The 15,266-nt window shown below is 42.0% G+C and overlaps 1 protein-coding gene across 16 annotated transcripts in view; it reads left to right on the top strand.

The window, feature by feature from the left end:
• Nucleotides 1-15,266, top strand: part of Pkp4 (plakophilin 4) — a 206,894-nt gene that overhangs the window by 163,309 nt on the left and 28,319 nt on the right. For 11 of the 16 annotated variants that reach the window (XM_028769324.1, XM_028769323.1, XM_028769316.1 and 8 more), the window contains 4 exons: nt 1,067-1,255; nt 2,673-2,892; nt 9,478-9,610; nt 10,826-11,039. In XM_028769324.1, coding sequence (XP_028625157.1) covers nt 1,067-1,255; nt 2,673-2,892; nt 9,478-9,610; nt 10,826-11,039 — 756 coding nt within the window. The remainder of the gene's footprint in view (nt 1-1,066; nt 1,256-2,672; nt 2,893-9,477; nt 9,611-10,825; nt 11,040-15,266) is intronic. The other 5 variants (XM_028769332.1, XM_028769318.1, XM_028769325.1 and 2 more) reach the window with 1 other exon arrangement.

The following is a 15,266-nucleotide window of genomic DNA, read 5'->3' as shown; positions in this document are numbered from 1 at the left end:
CTTTTGCCTCGAGAGAGACTGTCATGTTGTCTCCAAGAAGGCTTCATGCACTTGTATCTTGTGGCCTGTAACTTGAGTGTGCAGGCTCCCTTTCCCGTCACCGGCACTTCCTGTGGGCCAGTCTGGTGGGTAAGATGCTCTACCTGGGGCCATCACTAAGTTACAGCTCTGGTGAAGAGTGTATGTTTATCATCTATTTTATCATAAAACACAGACTTAGGCCTTCTATAATTTTCATAATATATAAGAAATTTTTATGCTTGACATAACACTGTTTCTTCATTGTATTTCTTGCTACTTTGCTTTTTTAATTATATTTTTAACATTTTGAGAATAAAATTAATATATTTTTTATCTTGTGGCATCTAGAATGTATGAAACTTTTGTAAACTTTTTCTGATTTAGCAAATCCTTATGAAGCATTTACAGTGAACCTGGATTTGAGCTCAGAGAAATTTCTAGTTATGAAATGACTCTGTATGCTGAGTGGTTTTGCTGAAGTGGAACAGGTCTGCAGGCAACAGAAGAGGGACCATAGCACTGCCAGGACAGCTGTGCTCAGCCACTCATGCAAGATACGGCAAGCGGTGTGTCAGCCTGTTTGTTTGTGTACAAACATAGGCTATACTTACACACTAAGCTGAGGATGAGGTCACCGTGCACCACAGTCTCATGGAAACACTTGGTCCATCCCTAACCAAGATGTCATCTATGCTGTGCTCCATGCTTTGATCTTTAAATGGTAATCACAGAGAAGGAGGCACGCTCTATTTGGTCACCGTCAGAAAGTAACTCATAGCTGGAGAATGAATTTTATTAGCAAATTAAACTTAATGATTTTTTATTAGGAAGTCTACTTCTTTCTTGCTACAAAGAAAGTTTCTTTTTAAAAACACACAGCATATAGAATCCCTTTCATACCAGGCCTTCCTTCCTGTCAAACTTGAGCAGTTTTTATCTTCAAGTCTAACACTTGTCCTGTTGACTAAACTTGAATTGGGATGTATGATTTTTAAGCTCTCCATGATTTTCTCAATTGTTGATGGTGCTGTGTTCCTATTTCTAGGCTTACGGAGTTCCTATGCCAGTCAGCATAGTCAGCTTGGGCAAGACCTCCGCTCAGCTGTGTCTCCTGACTTGCACATCACTCCTATCTATGAAGGGAGGACCTACTACAGTCCAGTGTACCGCAGCCCAAACCACGGGACCGTGGAACTCCAAGGATCACAGACAGCACTGTACCGCACAGGCTCAGGTGGGCCCTGTGTCCTGGTTTCCTGATTCTCTTGGCCCAACAGGAGTGAGATTTTATTAAGATTGGTTTCTCCATTAGAAGAAAACCATGCTGCACATTTAATTGTCAGATAAGCATCTGCGACAGCAAATCACTAAACAGTAAAATAGAAGTTCATTTAGCACGTACTTAGGGGTAAAATTTTTTAAAATAGTTAATCCAATCAATGAAGATAGTGATTGTGCTGTTAACTTAGGGATAGATTTGTAAAGCTATAAATAGGATTCCCTCAGATTAGACTTGTATCACGTAGAGAAAGGCAACCATTTGCTGAAATATTTCTTTGTGATTTTTGTTGCCGGAAGCAAATGTTGAGATGATCCAGATGACCTGCTGTCTGTCAGCAGGCCTGGATGTGAAGATCACGTGTGTCACTCTTTTTCAGTGTGGGATTTCCTGTGAGAGACTCAGACCAGGACAGAATGCAGTCAGAGCGTGTGTAAAACAGGTTGCGAGCCTCATACCCAATCCTTACCCTTTTTCTTATGCCATGGCTTCTGCTAAATCTGAAGCTGGAAGCTGTAGCGTTTGTGGTTTGAGTTGCCAGAGGTGCTGCAGGGTGGCTTGAGAGGTCTCAGAGGTAGCTTCCAGCATCCAGGAAACCCATAATTTTACAGATTTATAATATGCCCACTGAAGCCCGGCCAGCAGTTGACAGCCCTCCCAGATGTGTCTCTAGAGAAGACTGTTGTTTCTTTATCAGAGATGGACAGTTCTGCCCAATGAAGGGTCTCAGTGAAGAAAGGTTCCTGTGTTCTGACTCTGTAAGCAGGAAGTCCTCTAACAGGACTGAGGAAAGGTGAACGACCTTGCTGATTTCGGAAAGACTCGAGTACGGCAGTGGGAGACGCACCTGTATCAGGACAGAAGTGTTCAGTGCAGCATACAACTGCTTTGTACATCATATCATTTAATAATTTCTGGAAAAAGCCATAGAATTAAAATCTGTCTTTCTTGTGACAGTTTTTTTTCCAATATTATCAAGACCTGTAGATATAGAAGTAAGGTATATATCAAAGAAATACTGAAAAATTTGAAGGGTTAATTATAAATTTCAGTAAAAGCTTGTTTTTTATCACTAAATTACAATTATGAAATGATATTTATTTCTGAGATTAATTTCTTATAATTTTACTAAGGTTTTAATTTTCTAAATCTTACTGTAGCCAAGCCCATAAGTAGACTCAGCTTTGTTGGCTTTCTTTTCTTGGTACCTCTTTTAGTTCTTAAGCTAGGTTTATGAAATCTAAAAATAAACAGCCAATGCAATTGCCAAATGCTTAATCCTGTTTAAAAGTAAAAAAATATATATTGTATGTTTGAAAAGTGTGACTCTGTGGAGAACATACTAATCTTTCCCAAAACGTTGACTTTGCAGTAGGTATTGGAAATCTACAAAGGACATCCAGCCAGCGAAGCACCCTTACATACCAAAGAAATAACTATGCTCTGAACACAGCAGCTACCTACGCGGAGCCCTACAGGCCAGTACAGTACCGACTCCAAGAGTGCAGTTACAACAGGCTGCAGCACACAGGGCCAGCTGAGGACGGTGCCACGAGGTCCCCATCAATAGACAGCATTCAGAAGGACCCCAGGCAAGTGCCAGAGGGACACTGCAGTACACACCGTGTCACACTAACCACTTCCACCGTTTTGTCTTCTTAACCTGTCAAGTCTGGTAGGATCAGTAATTCCTTATCTCTGCTACTTCTACCTGCATAGGTCATTGAGGCAGACTTCATTTTTTAAAGCTGATTGCTTCTTTTTGTACTTTAATTACAGCTTAGAGAACACACAGATCTGTGGGAATGTGTGTAGCATTTTTCATGTAGGTATTTCACTCCGGTGGCTACCTGGGAGGGCCTGTGTGAATTAGACAAAAGACTGAGAAGGATCACACACACACACACACACACACACCCCTTTACCTGTCTGACTCAGAAAGTTCATATATTAATTAATCCTAAATCTAAAAAGATGAGTGTACATTTCCAATTGAGTTAGTCAGTGAGAGGTAGAGCTTTTAGCAATAAGGTCCTTTTAAGAAGCTTTGCACCATTTAGAAGATGACATACAAGAAATTTTTATCTCACAAACAAAAACTATTTGACAGATAGTAGGAATGTATGTATTCTTGTTTTATTTTGTTTGGCAACCTAGCTAAACACAAGCCACTTGGTACTTGATTGAGTCTTAAAAATTGGCCTCCTCTTTAATGAAAGTCATTTCAAACATTCAGAAAATATGCTTCAAAACTAAAAGACTTTTTGTTTCTGAAAGAACAGAATCATTACTAAGTTTTGAACAACTTTGGTGTTATTTTAAGGCATAGATTATTAACAAGATTTCATTCACTCTCCGCCCACAATTGTCTCACTGGGAAGTCGCTATAATTATCCATTTGAATTTAACAACCTACCAACTTATTCTAATGACTGAACTAGAATTAGTGAGGTTCTGGTCACTGAATAAGTAAAGGTGCTTCAGATGGGTGGGAGGCCGCTGACTCACTGAAGCCTCGGCATGAGTTTGCCTCCAGACCTAGGCATACATTTTGGTTTTGTAGTCCTGGTTTGCTACTTTGGGCTATGATAAGGGCTTTTTATTTTATAATAGAGATTTTTTTTTTTTTTTTTAGTATAGCACCTTATATATTATTGTCAGAAAAAAATCTTATTTAATTTTCTAAAATCTTCAGAATGACAAAACTCTGTGGTACCCAACACATACAAAATTCCCCCAAAGTATTCATAATTGAGGGTAATTTGATACCCTAGCTACACCTTGAAGATAGTAATAGCTGCCTGTAGGAACTGGGAAGAGTGATTGGAGTTCCAGTTGAAGATGCGCTCTGAAGGCCTCAGCTTTGACCTCTGTGAACTGACTCACTGGAAAGGAAAGTTTCGCGGATGGTAATACACTTTGCTGTTTGTGCTATGGTAGTGTCAGAGTCTAACGCATAAACCGTTGCGGCAAGCTCTGATTGCGTGCAGCTTCCCTCAGTGCTGTTTGTAAGATGAGCAGACGGTCATTCTACGGTGGCAGGTACGTTTACTGTAGCTGACCTGTAATCTCGATGAATGAAGACTGAGTACTCAAGTCAGAATCAGAGGCTCATGACAACTGCTATTCCTCAGCTATGAAAATAACCACGGTAACGTTTTCATTATCCTCAAACGCTACTGTTCTTACTACATAATTAGCCTGACAAATTCTCTGTGAGACTGGAAATTGCTAATGTTTACTACAAAGAAGAAAATCTGTAAGGATTTTGTTTTTAGGTTTCGGGGGTGGGGGGTGTTGGGGGAGTTGTTGTTTGTTTTTCATAGTTTCATTGGTTTTTAGTCTTTTGAGACAGGCTGTGGCTATGTAGCTCAGGCTGGCCGAGGTGTCATGATTTTCCTACTTCAGTCTCTTATCTTCCTGCTGGGATTACAGATACATGCCACCAGGCCCAGCTGTGACTTAAAAACAAACAAGCCAAAGGGTCTCTGCTTGGAAATAAAAGTTATCAGTTGTACAAATTGTTTCTCTGCACAGACCCAGTAGAGAGCATTTCTTATGGAAGATGGCACCCCTTCAGTGCTGACCTCTTCCTCCAGCTGGCCCTTTTTATATCCTGGTCTTTGTGTCCCTGTCATATGCATTTGAACACCCATAGTATAGTGTTATTACTGAAAAGAGGTCACTTTGGAAGAAATGAAAAGAAATAAAAGCAAATATTTTAAAATATCCACCCTTCCCACTAAAGATCTTCCTATAAACCCAGGTCTCCATCTGCCTCACCTCCAGCAGCTTAAAGAATTTGGTTTGAGTTCTTTAAGCCTCAGTTTATCTTAAATGGTTTTGTCTTGATTTTCAGGATATTTTTGCTACATATAAAATTCAGGATTTATAAGTGTGAATTTTTTTTTCTTTCAGTACTTTAAAAGGTGTTATTCATTGTCTTCAGACATCTGTTGTTTTTTGGTGAGAAATGAGACATTATTGTACCCTTCTTGTTCTGTCATCCACTCTCTCTCGGCTGCCTTTGTTTGTTCCCCTCCGCTCTCGGCAGTTTCTACTATGACGAGCTTAAGTGTGGGGCTCTGCATCTGACCAGATCGAGATCCTCAGACTCTTTGAATGTACGTTGACAGATTTGCCAAAATTAGAAAAAAAATCAGCTTTTATTTCTTTAAATTCTTTGCTGCCCTCCACCCTCTCTTCTCCTTCCGGGATTCTAGTCACATGTATTAAAGCCATCCTGTGATCCTGAGAGTGAGCAAGCTCCCTCTGGCTGGATAGCGTCTAGTGCTGTCTTCACACATACCATGCCTAGCGCTGTCTTCACACATACCACACCTTTTACTATAACCTCATATGTGTTTGGCTCTGCTTTTTTTTTTTTAATTTCAGATACTTTCTGTTTTCTTTTTCTCTTCTTTTGTTTCTTTTTTTACATATCACCCTGGTTCTTTTTCTGTAGTTTTCATGCCCCTGTCCACTCACTTACTACATCATGGCCTTCTCTTTGGTGTGGTTGGCTTTTGTAACAGGGTCTCACTGAAACACTGAAACTCACAGACTGCCCTAGAAAGAAAGAGCCCTGCATCTGCTGGGATCTTGGGGCTCCTCCTCCACCACCCAGCTTTTTTTTTTTTTTTTTTTTTTTTTGTCTTTGACACAACTGGAACAATTTTATATTCTTCCTCTAAAAAGTCCAAGATCAGGAACACTTTGGTGTTGTTTGTACTGTTGCTTTTTGTCACAGCATTTCATGGTTTTTGATTATCTGCTGGTTGTTGTAAATGAGGAAACCTGGATTCGATGTGTTCTTGCTACAATGCTAAGTGTCTTATAGTAGATCCTGTTGACACAGCCAACACTGGTTTTGCTCTTGGAGAATTCTATTTCAGATGTGTTCTAGGCCCTAGAATATCAATCGACCTTATTCTGTGGCTTGGCCCTAGCTCTCATAAACCTTTGTGGGCTTCTGACTTAAATTCTGAGAGACTCACATCTGTACTCCAACAAGTCTGGAGTCCAAAGGCACCTATTGTGTGTTCAGCTCTGCCACACAATCGTTACTCTAGACCAACCAGTCCCTTTTGAATGTCCAGTCCTCACTTCACTCCTAATCCAACACAACAAAGCCATCCTGTACTCTTTTAGCCTCAGTCTCTTGCATTATGGGACAGAAAATGCTATACCATTTCTAAGCAAAAAGCCAGGTAGCGATGGGATTCCTTGGGTATTGTCTCATCTCAAGGACTTCGTTCTTGTGTTGTTATCCTCAGTTTTGTAGTAGTTTGTGGAACATCAAATACAGAACCATAGCTAAAAACAAAAGCCAAGGCTTAGGTTGTGATGAAGCAAACCCTGGCAGTGATGTCGCCTGGCTAGCATGGGAACTGGAAGCAGTCTTCCCAGGGTACATTTCTGCCAAACACAAGTCAGTGATGCTGATGCCAACCATTGCCCTGCTCCTGCTGGAAGCTACTCTTTGCTGTCTGGCCCTCCTGGTTCTCGGGTATGTCAGAAAATCTTAACCATCACTGTACCACTTAAAGAGAAAAAAATGTCTGCTGTAAATGTGAGTCATCAGAAAGGATTAAGCCTCACTTGTAGCACACTGTCAGTTACAGTTCAGCCGTATACAATAGGCACAATAGGCTTTACATAGATTTTTTTTTAAATCATAAATGTTTAACACAGTTGAGTTTAGGAAAGGGAAGCTATTACAGAAAATGTTCCTCCTTGGAAAGGCTCATTTTTCACAGGTGATTGTTACTAACTACACACCGTCATACCTAACTTCCAGAGCCCTTCTCTAAGGCAGGCAGAGATTTGACCTCTGTTACTTCACAGATGAGGGAACTGTGCTCTGAACACTCAGCTGATTTCCAAAGTAACAGTGACTGAAGAAGTGCCTAGGGCCTCAGCCTAAGTAATATGACTCTGATTCCTGCGATGCTTTTCTTTTTTTGTCTGTATATATGGCGCACATACCATGTGTATGTGTGCCTACATGTGTGTGGGAGCACATAGATGTGGGGTGCATGCAGGGGCCTCGGGTTTATGTTGAGAACCCTCTTCAGTGGCCCGTTCACCTTGCTCAGGCTCTCACAGAAATGGTGAGTCTGCTAGCCAGCTTTCTGTGGGGGTCCCGTCTCCCCGTTCTGAGGCTAGGGTACAGGCAGACTGGCGTAGCTACTGAGCACTGTGTGAGTTCTGGAGAATTCTTGGATCATCTGGCTGCCAGGCAAAGACTTTTTTCCCCCACTTCAAAACTTGTGTTTACTGTCTAGTTCCTTTAGTGAGGAACACATGTTTCTCTGACTTCTACCTACATACCAAATCCAGCTCCTTGTCTGTATCCCACGATATTCAGTAGTACTTGCCTCAGGGGGAGCAGTAATGGCAAATGACGGGGCCAGATGCATGTAAACTGGATAAATGCTAGCTTGTGCCATTGCTACGAAGGGCATATGGGGCCCTGTGTTTAGGGCCACGTCTTAATCAGCATTTGTAGCTTCAGCAACTATGGTGATTCCTATAACTTACTAGGACTACACCAGATATTCATTTGCATGTGTGTTATTTGTGAGTATGTATAGGTATGAAATGAAATGGCCCTTTGAAGTAGACTGGAAAATTAATGCTTGGAGCCTTCTCAATCCATGTGACTCTGGGCTCTATAAACTTTAGGGGTGGGGTGGGGAGAGGATTGTCTTGAGTTTAACCCAGCATGAGCTAGAGAGTAAGACCCTGAGTCAAAAGGACAAAGAAGAAAAGAGAGTTTAAAATATTTCGATGTTCTTGAAAGTTTTTCCTTATAATTTTCAAGTAATCCTCAGTGCAGCCCTTGTGCTGTGGGCCGTTACTGCTCAGATCCCCGTTAGCACCATTCACTCTGCTTCCTTATTCAGTAGCGTCTTGTATCGTGTGCTATGGTATCTGGCTTCCTTTGATTAAAACAAAAAGTCAGCGCACGCGACTGAGTATACCAGTAAGCTCATTTCTATGGACAGGTATCATTCCATTATATAAGGATATCACAGTTGACTTATGCCCTTTGGTAGAGAACTGGAAGACCTCCATCCAAATAGCCTACTACAGACAACATTTATTAGTTACTGTCCTTGTACAGAAGCACAACTCACCAACAGAAGTCTCCATTGGCTACTACTATGAAAAGTAGTTGTTATCAGTTTACTCAGTGTGAATTCATTATTTTCATTGAAGTTTAATGGCATCCCTTAGTGGGAGTCTACATATCTGTTACTATGTGAAGCATTTCCTTCATGTAAAATAGACATATGCAGTAGGCTAGTTAGATGACATCATAAAATTGTGATAGCTTGATGCTCCCAGAAAAGAAAGTATAAAGGAGTCTGTATTAAAGGTAACATATGCTCATATCATTGGACAACAACATGGTAGAGCCGTACAGCCACTGCCCAGCTGTTGACTGGCTGTGAGCAGCCCTGGTGTCTCATATGCACATATCAATCATATGGAATTGAAGAATAAGAGAGATCTCACAGCTAGGAGAGTCCGACCCAGAATATGTGTCGAGACTCAGAATTCTGTCTCAAAGCATACTACTACAGATTCTGGAAAATATAAAGGTCAGGAAGGTTCAGAAATGGTGTTCCCTGAACATAGCATTTCTGGCAACTTCCTTGTTTCTTTTTCGAACTCCTCTGTGTTTCTGTCTCGTGATCACAGCAGCTATGATTGTTAAGGTCTCTGAACAGTCACCATGATTTCCCAGCACATCTGAGATTAGCAGCTGGTAACAGCTTTGTCCTTTCCCGTCAGGCCTTCCTGTCCTCAGGTGTGACCTCTCACTCAGCTAAGTCATGCTTATGTACCTGTACATTGCATCTGCTGCATTCTTAGATGGGTAGCAAGGCATAAAATTAAAGGCTAGAGGAGGAGCTCTGAAGTTGTAAACCGCCCATATTGAATTCCCTTTGTTCCCCTGACCCTTTCTCTGTGTCTGTACACCATGATTTCTTTAAGATCACAAGCATTTCAGCCTCTGCATACGTTGATTGGGAAAGATTATTTTCAAATAGATAACATTAAAATTTTTGTAACTTCTCACGTCTGCCTTTGCTGAACTTTTCCTCCTATCAGAAATGTGTTGTTCCTCTGAGCTTCCTTTCTAATGCTGTGCCTCTTCCGTGTAGGGAGTTTGCCTGGCGCGACCCTGAGCTGCCAGAAGTCATTCACATGCTGCAGCACCAGTTCCCATCTGTCCAGGCAAATGCTGCAGCCTACCTGCAGCACCTGTGCTTTGGCGACAACAAAGTGAAGATGGAGGTACGAGCCCCAGAGCCCGCCACAACCTGGGCACAAATGCCTTCCACATAGCAGCTAGCTTTCTCTTTAAAAATGCTTGGGGATGTGGGGGACTGGAAAGATGGCTCTGCAGGTAAGAGCCTTGGCTGCTTATCCAGAGGACCCAGGTTTGATTTGGAGCACCCACATGTTAGCTCACAACTATCTGTTACAGCAGTTAGCAAGGATCCAGTGCCCTCTTCTGGCTGTTTTGGGTACTGCACACACTCGTACATATAAAATGTAAAAGTAAGAGTGATTACTAAATGACAGTTGAGGGTGTTGTCAGTGGCACAGCATGTGCTTACAAGGCCCTAGGTTCAATCTTTAGCACAATGAAAAATACTAAAAAATAACATTTCTCTTTGAAGTGATATTAATTTCAGATTCTCTTTTACTTCCTGACTGTACATTGTATTGCCTCTCAGGAAGACCTGGGCGACTGTGCTGCCTGGAGTGCTTCCAGCCTTGTCAAAGCTCTTCCCCTTAGTTAGCACATTTATAAACCGTGAAGCAAAAATCAATTTAATCTGAGCTTTAGAAATATTTTCAAAGAATCTATTAGATAAAAAGATGACTACGTTCACTGAATTAGGGGGTTACTGTATTTCATGAGGTTCTGGTCAAGACAAGTGTTTTGCTGTTTATAGAAACAGTGAGTTACTGGTTACTGGCCAGTGTTCAGTAGCACGTAGACTCTTTTAATATTTCAGACCTTATCCGCCTGCAGTGACACTTATTATCCGCTCAGTATGTAAAACGACGTAACAGCTACAGACCTGAAGGGGGGTGTAAATAAAGCCTAGCAGCGTACAAGTAAACACTGACGAATTCACAGATGGAGGAGGGTGTGAAGCAGCAGCCTGGAGAGCCAGGTCTAGCAATCCCTTCCTGTGTGGCCTCCGGGCGTCTGTGGGCCGCACTTGTGTATATACTCCATGCATTCATTCCTACGGGGAAAGTGTCAAGGCCAGTGTGCGTGCTGGTGCCCAGAATGTGACTGGCCTGCACACAGGTGCCAGTCCCCCAGATCTCCCTTCTCTTTTTTAAGCCCTGTCCACAGGAAAGGAACGCTCTCCTAGAGACTGTCCTTAGAATTTTCAGCAGGTATACTCCATAATCTCACCATATCAGACTGTGCAGCCATCAGTCTGTCGAATATCACTCAGGCCTGGTACCTAATTTTTTTCATCCCAGGTATACAGGCTAGGGGGAATCAAGCATCTGGTTGACCTGTTGGACCACAGGGTGTTGGAGGTTCAGAAGAATGCTTGTGGTGCCCTTCGAAACCTTGTGTTTGGCAAGTCTACAGATGAAAATAAAATAGCAATGAAGAACGTTGGTGGAATCCCTGCCTTGCTGCGACTGTTGAGAAAATCCATTGATGCAGAAGTAAGGGAGCTTGTTACAGGTGGGTAGAGAGCGTGGTCTTGTCTAGGGGAATGCTGGAACAGTCTAGACTGTGCCCTTGCAGAGTGGCACTGAAAAGGCCTTGGAAGCAGAGCTGTAAGTGATGAGGTGCTGGGCCAGTGGGAGGGGCCAGCTGTTGTTCACAGCTGGGGAGGCCATGCTCCCAAAAGGCATTCTCAGTGTTCTAGCACATCAGCAGATGTGCGGATCGGTACATAGGCACTCGCACTCGGTTCCCTTACTTAAATAGCCAATGTTTCACGGTGGTCCTGACATCCCTAATGCGTGTTTTCTTTTCTGTTTTTCCTTCATTTATTTCTCACAGAAGAAATAAGGCCTTTCTGGACTTTTCGTTCTAAGTTTTTCCTTTCATGAAACTTATATCATCTTTCCTGAGTAGGCCTCAAAGAATTTATAAGATTTACTGCTAAACAGGAAGGAAGTACAAAAAGTTGTGTAGTTTCCTTTTTCTGTTTTTTAAAGGTAGGTAGGTTGATTTGAAGTGGAGACAGTGCACATGAGAAGGGCGCGTGTCCTTCTGCTTGGGGCACGTCGGCCCAAGTGCTCGCTTGCGTGCCTGCCTCTCATTTCATCGCCCCTGTATGCTGCACACTTCCCTTTGTGTAGAACACAGGGTTTCCTAAGATGTGGCCCCCGGTCTTGAAGAGGGACATGCGGGATGTAGTTCAGAAACAGCTATATCCTACGTAGTCTTCCAATATAAAACTGTAAACACCTTCTGATAGTTCTTCCAGAGATTTCTGCCTGAAGCTTTTTTGACTTTTAAGAAACATTTTTTTCAAACATACATGTGTGGTAGAGAAAATCAAGAATCATTTTATAACCACATACTGTTGGCAGTAATCATTTTTAGTGGAATGGTTGCTGATGAGGTGGTCCTTTGAAAATTTTGGAAAGGGGATGATCAATCTGAAATGATCAAATGAAATGATGACTGATATGGAAATGTATCCGTCAGATCTCACATGCAGAGGATGTAAGAACCGTATTTCCAGGTCCCAGAGACTATTGTTCTCAGCTTGATTTCAGTGTAAGCATTGGTTAATATGAAACTACCAAGTCATACTACACATCTAGAAAAATTGCTTGCTTGTGTTCGTATATGGGCATGATATGTGTACACATATATTATAGCCCATGACCTAGGGAGAAAAGAAAGTTAGTTGTTCGTTTCTCAGTTATAACATTTGGTTGTACCAGACTTACCAGATGACTGAACAGATGACTGTTCAGAAGAAATATGTAAGAAAAAGTGCACCCTGCTATGTCTTCAAGCCAGAGAGCATCAGGAGATCCTTAAATCCTTCCAAAGCATATACCTGTAAGTCGTTTAAACTGTACAATCACAGAGGGTCTGAAATGGGTCTCAAAATTCATCTTGTCTGATCAGCCACGCAAGACGTGAGACTCTGTACCGACAACCCCACTGAGTATTTGCATTGGCCAGAACGACAAACTTGTATAACTCCTAATACAGACTTGAGCATCAAGGTTAACACATTTGTTATGAATGAGGAGAAAGCAAGGAACACAAACACTAGGGAGCTCATTTTACCTAGTAACAGCCCCAGCGACCAATTCTGCCCTACAGCCAATCTCCAGGACCCCTCTTACCCACAAACCTTTGGTCTGAACCCCCCTCCCTCGGAGAAACACAGCTGCAGGTGTTGGGTAAAACCCTCCCTGAAATGGAGCATTATCTGTCTGACTTTCAGTTCTGAGCGAGTGCCATCCACAGAGGCAGTGGCTCCGGGCTTGATATTTGGCCTCTGTAGGTGTGGACTAGGAGTTTGTCAGTGATACTCAAAACCAACTTAGAATCAAAATGTTTAAGGCCAACAGACTTGAATTCAAACTGCTAATAATTTGAAGAAATTACTATTCACTTGAAAGTAGGTCTTCTGTTCTTCACAATATTAAGTAATTCAACCTAGTTATTAAATCCCAAGTCTTTTCCTCCTTTGTCCTCTTTGTTTCCGTTTGGCAATTTTTACTATACAAGTGAAGAAATTTTAACTATTCTGAAAAAGATGTTTTGCATTTTCTTTAAATGTAATAACTACCCAGGGCCTTGTATTTTTTGGCCACATTTGCACTTTCAAGGGGAAAAAAAAAAACAAAACTTTTTGCAAAGATTATTCTCCCAAGACAGTATGGCTGTCTTTGCTAATTAAAATGGTTTCTCTAACACATAACATGATTCTTGTGTTTCTTTCCTTGTGTTGAACGTTTTTCCATAGTGAAATATTCTGTGCTTTTCATGTATCTACTGCTCTGTGCTTGGTGCTTTGAGTTGATCTCTCTTCCCCAATGGGCGTTTTGCTGTTCCTGTGCTTAAACACCAAGTCTAACTGCCCCTCCACTGGGCTGTGCAGTCGGTGTCTTCTAGGCCATAGCTATGATCCCAAGGAAGTACCTTGTCACTAAAAATGATAGGATTATTCAAGATTATTAAATTGTATTTCTGAGCTAGGAAATATGAGTTTATACTTCTTGAACGTTCTGGAAACACCCTATGTTAGACTGTAGAAACTGGAGACACTATAAATAATCTGGGGACCTAGCTTGTAATGAACTAGGTGTCCTGAAGCTCTCACACTCTTAGTCCTCCCTAGAACACCAGTGTTAAATACCAAAGAAGAGCCTTTGTTCTTCAGTAATAATAGGCTGAGTTCATCTCACTTCTGTATTCACTCTTTCCAAGTTAGCAGAGTATTTCCGCACTGACGGTTCTGAAATTTGAAATTCAAGCCATCCATTGCAGACGCCACGCATTGCAGACACCATGCAGAACATGTGCCACACTGTCCCTCCCCCATCACTAGCTTCTTATTTCTTATTAGCTTCATATTAGGTGATGGTTAATTTTTTTTAAAAAGATACCTGCTAAGGAAAACCAGGTGATCCAGGCAACGGTTTAGCAAACAGTAGGTCCTGACAAGACTTGGTCATTCGTATATAAAGACCCATATGATTACAGGATGAAAATTTCTATTTTTGGTTCTTTGACCTCAATAATATGCCTTCTATACAGCCGTTTGTTACTTGGTCTAGGCAGGAGGCTGTCCGTTACTCTCCTGCCTTTCTGGACCACTTGAGCTATTAGGAGCTGTGCGCGCTATTTTCAGAAATCCAGCAACAGCCCTTCCCACTTTCCAGCCATAATTAGTAAGAATCCTTACCACCTGCTCTACTTATAACAATAATAATAAAATCATTCATCACAAGTCTCCAGCCACCCTCCCTCTTTCTCTGTCTCATTTCAAGCCATAAAAATTTGTAATGAGAAAATGACAAAAAAAAAAAAGGAAATATAATTGGTACTATCCCAAAATAGTTCACTATAGACAGGCCAGCTCTTAGTGCATAAAGAACTTAGAACTTGAAAACTCCCTGAAGAAATCTCTGTTCCCCAGCAGCACATCTGCGCACCCGGCATCACAGGTGAGAAACTAGACACGGAGAAGCTGAGTTCCTGACACAGGCTGAAGTCTTCCCTCCCCCAGGACAGGCTACTGAAGAATGCTAAACAGAAGCAACTCTGGGCATGCGAATGCCTGTTTTCAAATACTTCCCCTTGAATCCTAAGTACTTGAATTTTACCCACTATTGTAGGGAGCTCTCCTGGAACTCCACCAATACACTCATGTCAGGCTAGTGACCGACATAATCCTAAAGTGTCAGCCCACTACAGTGGGACTTTTAGTCTTCTGAGTCTGTCAGGAGTGACAGTCTGAGTCTGGTGCACCTTTGTGCGTGGAATAATAATAGGCCCTTATGTCTGAATGAGGCAGCCAAGTGGGAAACTAAAGTCACATGGAGAACTTGGTCAGAGGAGAATTTGCACTCCCTCGGTAGCCTTGGCAGCCTATAAGTATGAGGAAGTTGGGCCACACACAGGGAGGCTCCATATCACATCCTCAGTGTTCCAGCCTCACCCCCTGCCTGATAGCCTGTAGCTTACAGAGTTACTCGATTGTCTCAGAGCTTCTGCTGATGATTTAGTGCAGGTACAGATGAGAAAGTGTCCTTAGACACACTAGTCAGGGCATAGTATACATCTTAAGTCAGTGGTTCTCAGCCTGCAGGCCACGCCCCCTCTGGAGGTCTAATGACCCTTTCACAGGGCTCACAGATTAGATATGCTGCATACTAGATATTTATATTATGATTAATAACAGTAACAAAATGACAGTTATAAAGTAGC

This window comes from Grammomys surdaster, unplaced genomic scaffold (genome assembly GCF_004785775.1).
Source record: "Grammomys surdaster isolate TR1022 unplaced genomic scaffold, NIH_TR_1.0 191, whole genome shotgun sequence".
Classification (NCBI taxonomy): Eukaryota; Metazoa; Chordata; class Mammalia; order Rodentia; family Muridae; genus Grammomys; species Grammomys surdaster.
Note: the sequence above shows the minus strand (reverse complement) of the source record. Positions and strands in the feature narration are given on the sequence as shown.